Raw genomic sequence first — 7,020 nt, forward strand, 5'->3', positions numbered from 1 at the left:
GCGATCCTTCTGCCTCAGCCTTCCAAGTAGCTAGAACTACAGGCACATGCTACCATGCCTGGCTAATTTTTGATTTATTGTAGAGACGAAGTCTTGTCAAGTTGCCCAGGTGGGTCTCAAACCCGAAGGCTCAGGCAATCTACTTGCCTTGGCCTCCCAAAGTGCTGGGATTACAGGCTGAGCCACTGAGCCCAGCCATTTTTACCATTTTTAAGTGTATAGATCAGTGGCAATAAATATATTTATATGCTTGCTTTCTCCCTTCATCCTCACACTCTCCTTCCTGGCCCCAGTTTCTTTTGAGCCTCAGTTTCCTCATTTGTAAGATAGGGCAATGCGACCCCACCTTGTAGGGTTACTGTGAGGAAGAAAGAAAGAGAGAGAGAGAGCACACGGGAGTGAGAGAGCATGCTCCTGACTAAGTATTGACTCCTGTCCCTGGCACAGTTTGCCCCAGGTCATAAGGCTGGGCATGTTTTTATTCCCTCTGCCCATAACATCTTCTCTCTGCCCGCTGGCCTGAAGCACTCAGCACATCCTTCAGGACTCAGCTCAATGGGGCAAGCCTCAGTTACAGCAGTCCACCAATTTATGGGCCTATCTCCCAGAACTGCAGCAGGTCCAGGCCTGGTGTGGCTCTCTTCTGGGCTCCACACAAGGCTGACCCTCAGTAACCACAGCAGTAGTGTCAACTGAAGAAATTTCTAAATGAAATCTCTCAATCTAAGATGGAAGCCACCCCCAAATCCTCTACATCTACCCCAGGTGTCCAAGCAGAGCACAAGGCCATGAAGATAAATGATACTGTAAAAACACCACTGGGGCCGGGCTCGGTGGCTCAGCCTGTAATCCCGCACCTTTGGGAGGCTGAGGTGAGTGGACTGCCTGAGCCTGCGGGTTTGAGACCCGCCTGGCCAGGCGAGACCTCATCTCTACAATAAATAAAAAAATCAGCCGGGCGTGGTAGCGCGTGCCTGTAGTTCCAGCTACTTGGAAGGCTGAGGCGGAAGGATCGCCGGAGCCCAGCAGGTCGAGGCTGCTGTGGCCGGGAGCGGCCACTGCACTCCAGTCTGGGTGACAGAGTGAGACTCCAACTCAAAAAAATAAAAAAATATAAAATAAAAACACCACTGGACTGAGAGTTGGGAGAGTGGAGCTCTGGTCTAACCTTGGGCATGTCAGTTTCCAAATCTGAAAAGGGGAAGAGGGCCCACCAGATGGTTTCTGGGGCCCCTCCCCATTTAGATGTTCTCTGAGGCAGTTAAAGTGTTGGAAGGGGTGGTGAGCTCTGAGTCCCACTCTTCTTCCTACTTGCAGTGTGATCTTGAGAAAGTTACTGACTCTCTCTTCCCTTGTGAAATGAGATCAATCTCAGTCCCACTCAAGGAGTAGGGAAAGGAAAAGGGTTCTTGTGAGACTAAATGCTCATAGCAGTGTAACATAGTAAGTGCCTAATAACTTACTCTGTGCCCCAAAACTTTGGCTATTATTTTTTAGAGTTATTATTTTGTTATTGTTACTTCCTGCTAGACTTTTTCTTTCTATAAAACAAATGTCTTGGGCCTCCAGCTTCAGCCCTATGTTTCTAAACTGTGGCCTGTGCTACACTGGTGAAGAGGGAAGTGCAGATGCCAGCAGCCAGCCCTGGGTTTGACCCACAGCCAGCCTTGCCTCCATGGAGGCTCCTGTTTGTACATTAAATCCTGCCCTCTCCTGGGAAAAGTAACAGCAGAGGTCAATTCCCCAGGACACAGACAATCCAACTGCCTCCTGTCCATGATACTAACGTGCCTTTGCATCTGTAATTTCTTTGGATGGGCGTCAACTCTGTCTCCCTCTTTACACATAAAGCAGGCTATCTTGCTCTTACTTCCATTTCCTTTATTGGATAAAAGGGTACAAGAAGGTAGTGCCTCCCACTCTTCTGAAAGAAGCCAGAGCCAAGGTTTGCTTTGTTTTGTTTTGTTTTGTTTAGCTGGGGTCTCACTCTGTTGCCCAGGCTGGAGTGCAGTGGCACACTCATGGCCACCACAGCCTTGACTTGCTGGGCTCAGGTGATCCTTCCGCTTCAGCCTTCCAAGTAGCTGGAACTACAGGAGTGTACCACCACATCCAGCTAATTCTTTTGATTTATTGTAGAGACGAGATCTCGCCCTGCAGCCCAGGCTGGTCTCGAACCTGTGAGCTCAATCAATCCTCTTGCCTCAGTCTCCCAAAGTGCTGAGATTACAGGCATTAGCACTGCACCCAGCTAAAACCAAGATCTGAACCCAGCCCCTGCTTTCTCCTTGGGTGGCTGCCTTGGTGTCTCTGGATCACCATACCCTGCTTGCCAGGGCTACCATCCCAGGCTGATCAACTGCTGTCTGCGTCAGCATGAAGGAGGCCTTGGGAAAGGTTCCAATGATCACATGAGGCCTAGAGGGGGTGGCTGAGACTGAATCGGATCTCCTCTCTGGGGGTTAGGAACCTGAGATGGTCAGAGAGCCGGATGCCACGCCTGACCAAGATGACATCCCAGCCACCTGCCCTTGGGGCGTCAGCTGGCACAGATAGCCTAGCCCCGTGCCCAGTGCTCTCAAGACAAGATAGGCAGGACGGCTGGGAGACAATTAGCCAGCCCTCAGAGGCAGCTCAGGGGCTGTATGTAGCCTAGTCAGACTGGCTTCAAATTGTTGCCCTGCCATTTACCAGCTGGGTGACCAAACAAGTCATTTAATTTCTCTGAACCTGTTTCCTCATCTGTAAAAGGAAAAAATAACAGTACTCACTGGCAGGGTGCTATGAAGATTAAACGAGGTAATATAAGAAAAACCGTTGGTGCAGTTGCAGACACTGAGCTTGGGTTCAAGAAGTACTGGCTGGGAAGCCCCAAACCCTTTAGAAATGGGAAATGGGCCCCCTTTTTCCTCTTTGCTCAGTGGTCCAGGTGCTCAGCAGTGGAGTGGGGGAGGAGAAAGACACCACCATACACACACATGCATATACACATTACACAAAAATCTGTAGAACCATATAGTAATTCCATGGGGTGGGATTATGGGGGGATTTTACCTTTCACATTACATAACTCTGCTTCTTGTGTTAATTTTATAATTGGAATAAAGATATTTTAAAATTGTTTTTGCCTACTGTGCCAGGCACAGTACTAGACATGTCTGAGAGTATCCCTAGTCCTTACAACATCCTTCCTGGGAATATCACAATTTCCCTATGGTATAGATGAGCACTTGGAAGCTTAGAGAAACGAAGTGATACGACTAAGGATATGCAGCATGCCAGGGTATGACCCTGTAATGAAATCTGGGCTATAATGCAATTCTGCTTGGCAGGTCAGGGAAAGCGTCACAGAAGAGGGGATATTTGAGCTGAATCTTGAAAGTTAAGTAGGACTTCCTCTAGGCCAGGGTTCTCAGCCAGGGGTGATTTTGACCCCAGGAGACATTTGTCAACGTTTGGAGACATTTTGAGTCGTCACAATGTAGGGGAAGAATAATTGGCTACTGGCATCTAGTGGGTGGAGGCCAGGGATGCTGCTAAATTTCCTGTGATACACAGGATAGCCCCACACAAACAATTATCCAGTCCCAAATGTTAGTAGTGCTGAGTGTAAGATAACATATTATAGCTGTCATTTATTGAATGCTCTTATGTGCCAAGTGCAGTCTTAATTTCTTTTCTTTTTCTCTTTTTTTTGCAGGATTTATTGAAAGGACAGAAAAGCTCCCAGAGGGGGAGAGGCCCAAAGGGGGTTTCCCTGCAGTATTAATATCTAATAAACATCTTCTTGTTTAATACTAACCTGATTACTCCCATGCTGTCAATGAAGGACCCAAGGCTCAGAGATGGTAAGTAAATGTTCTAAGGTTACACAGCAAGTAAATAGTAGAGCCAGGATTGGAGCTGATGGAATACAAAGCCAGAGCTCTTAATCTTTCCACTCTCTTGACTTTAGGGTTTATAATAAATGTAAAATCTGCAGGCCAATTGCTAGATAGGGTGTCAGGAGACTTCAGCTGAGTGCAGTCCTGGCCTTCTCTGGCTTCAAGGCCTTGGGCAAGTCCCTTCTTTGCCTCCCCCTCTACTGTTTCCCCGCCTGTCACGTGAACGTTGCACCAAATGATTTCCAAGGTCCTGCCAGCTCTGAGTCTCCTAATCTCCAGAAGAGGGGCCCAGCTCATCCTCCAGCAGTCACCAGCTGCTGGGAGAGAAGGGGTGTGAGGAATGGTCCCAGCCTTATTCTCTATGCATAAATAGCAAATGAGCCCTGCTTTCCCATGAGCTGGGAGAGGTAGTTGGGGGTGGAGGGTGCCTTGAACCTCAGCCAGGAACATATCTTCTCCGGGGGGAGGCAGGTTTCTCTGCCACCACCTTGCCAAGTTCAAAGGATATACCAAAGCAAGGTTTCCTTCTCATGCCAGAGAGGTGGGCCTGGGCATTTACCTGGCTGGGCACATGAGCTCTCACAGGAAGAAGGAGAAAGAATGGGAATGTGTGTTGTCCCAGCCTGTACCATGTACCAAGCACCTCAAATGGCAAGTTCATTCCAGGTCAGTCTCATCAAAGTCCTGGTGGAAAGGAAGCATCCTGATCCTATTTTACAGACTGAGCATCAAAGTTGACATGAAGTGACTTGCCAAGGTACACAGACAGTGCCTATGGCAGGCTTGGAACCCAAATGTGTCTGACCCCACGACAGTGCGTTAGAGAGTAAGCAAGTGGCAGTCTTTTCACCCAAGAATGAAAGTGTTTCAATAATGTTTAGAGAAAATATATGTTCCCCAGTTCACAGAATGGAGTGTAAAAGCCAAAAAAACAGTAATTCGGATTTCCTAGTTTGTGGACAGGAGAACCAAGGCTCTGAAATGGAGGCTTGAAAGTCAGACAGGGAGGGAAGGGGGTGAGTAGAAGGGAGCGATTTGGGTCAGGCTGTGTCCTTTAGCCCTGGCATTGTGGCCTTGGGTAAGTCATATCAATTCTCCAGACCTCAGTTTCCACACCTATATAATGTAAGAGGTTGGACAAATGGCTTCAGACAGAGTCGCTTCAAACTGTCACAACATGCACCCCGTCTTGTCAAATGTTCTCTCCTCTTTCCTGTTGATATGACTTCATAGACATGGAGATGGGGACACTAGTAAAGCCTAGCACAAGAGGCTCAGGGGTGGAGGGAAGGGCCAATGCTGGCCTGTGCAAGATCCCAGGGGTCCAAGTCCTTGCTCACCCTCTGATGGAGCATCCATCCTCAGACAGCTAGACTGGAAGAAGGGCAGGCATGATTTTGGGATGAAATGGATAAGGAAGTGCCAATGGTAAACATGGGCCATTTCTCCTGGGGCTCATGGACATCTGCTGGGTGCAGGCTTATTCACAGAGACTCGTGTATAGAGGTGTTAGGAGCACCTACATTACAATATTTAGCTCCTGCTTAAGAATCTCTAGGCCAGAGTGCTCACTACCTCCCAAGTTAGCTCATTCCATTTTCATAAAATGTTTGAGCCAAAAACCTTCTGCTTCCAAATGCTCCAGAGTCTGGGCTAGCTTAGGCATTGAGTTAGTCATTCACTCATTCAACATTTACTGATGTGTAGGTGTGTACTATGGGCCAGGCTTTGTGCCAGGTTTTGGGGCCATAGATATGTGAAATAAGAAACTGTTGCTGGCCTTGGAAAACTACGTTCTAGGCTGGTATCCCAAGGCCAGGAATAGGGGACGCTGCATTTAAATGGTTTAGCTTGAGAAAAGGATCCCAAGCTCACATGAGTTTGGGAACATTTTTTTTTTTTTTTTGAGTTGGAGTCTCACTCTGTCGCCCAGACTGGAGTGCAGTGGCCGCTCCCGGCCACCGCAGCCTTGGCCTGCTGGGCTCCGGCGATCCTTCTGCCTCAGCCTTCCAAGTAGCTGGAATTACAGGCATGCGCCACCACATCCGGCTGATTTTTTGATTTATTGTAGAGATGAGGTCTCGCTGCCCAGGTGGGTCTTGAACCCGTGGGCTCAGGCAATTCACTCACCTCAGCCTCCCAAAGGTGTGGGATTACAGGCTGAGCCACCGAGCCCGGCTGGGAACCATTTTATTAAATGCAGTAAAATGGGTTTATTTGCTACAAGACTTCTCCAAGTCTTTATTATGCAAATACACTGAGAATTCTCCAATGAGGTGGGTATAGAAAATATATTACATTTCCCATATTTATTAATAAAGGGCATTTAGGGAAATGCAGCTTCAATACTTTTTTTTTTTTTGACAAGTGGAGTTTAGGGGAGGTTTCACAGAGGACGTTTAAGCAGGGCCCTGAGAGTTCAGTAGGAGTTTGTCAGTGAAGACAGGAAGATTTAAAGGTTTGAAGGAGACCAAAGAGAGTCCTAAGCCAACTACGCTCAGGTTACTCTACATGTCGCTTAGACTTCAGAGGTCCTGATGTGGGTGACAGTGTCAAGGAGGTTATCAAAAATCCCTGGAGACTCCTAGAGGTTTACCCACCACCCCTTCTCCAACAACCTCACATCTGGACCTTATTTTCCAAATCTTGAATCTTCAAGTTGTGGTCCCACTCTCAATCTGGTTTAAATCCAAAATGGTTCTTACAGTATCTGCACTTGATCCTAGTCTCAACCCCTCATATACCTTGGCTTAACCTTGGCGCTGTCCTCTCAGCAGTGTGGCACCCTAACTTAGCCCACTCTCTTAGGTTTAACCATTATCTGCCCAGTAAAATCTAGTCGCAAAGTCACCCGGTTTCTGATGCATAACAGATCGAGGACACGCCCCTTAGTGACCCCCAGCCTGCCAAAGCTCAGCTACCCTGTTAGTACAGACCCATCCTCGCGGCCCTACTCCTTGCCTAATCCTGACATCGGTCCTGCCTTGGCCCAGCTCTGAATCGGCTCCGTTCTTAACGCTGCCCCAATCTGGTACCTGGTCCAGTCGTGATCTCACTTGTCCCCGCCATCCCATTCCCACCTTTGACCTCTCCTTAATCACGGACCCGCCCCTACACCAGGTCTCAGACTCCGCCC

At 48.3% G+C, this 7,020-nt stretch overlaps 2 protein-coding genes across 2 annotated transcripts in view; both read right to left on the reverse strand.

The window, feature by feature from the left end:
• Positions 1-2,477, reverse strand: part of TRIM62 (tripartite motif containing 62) — a 28,230-nt gene extending 25,753 nt beyond the window's left edge. Inside the window, exon 1 of the mRNA XM_008050249.2 lies at positions 2,334-2,477. Within this exon, the coding sequence (XP_008048440.1) occupies positions 2,334-2,378 (45 nt within the window). The 5' untranslated portion in view covers positions 2,379-2,477. The remainder of the gene's footprint in view (positions 1-2,333) is intronic.
• Positions 2,478-6,402: 3,925 nt separating this feature from the next.
• LOC110594831 (tripartite motif-containing protein 7-like) overlaps positions 6,403-7,020 on the reverse strand; it is a 1,959-nt gene continuing 1,341 nt past the window's right edge. The window contains exon 3 of the mRNA XM_021708678.1: positions 6,403-6,418. Coding sequence (XP_021564353.1) covers positions 6,403-6,418 — 16 coding nt within the window. The remainder of the gene's footprint in view (positions 6,419-7,020) is intronic.

The sequence above is a fragment of the Carlito syrichta genome, unplaced genomic scaffold, assembly GCF_000164805.1.
Source record: "Carlito syrichta isolate Samal-C Ts95f unplaced genomic scaffold, Tarsius_syrichta-2.0.1 Scaffold143308, whole genome shotgun sequence".
Taxonomy (NCBI): Eukaryota; Metazoa; Chordata; class Mammalia; order Primates; family Tarsiidae; genus Carlito; species Carlito syrichta.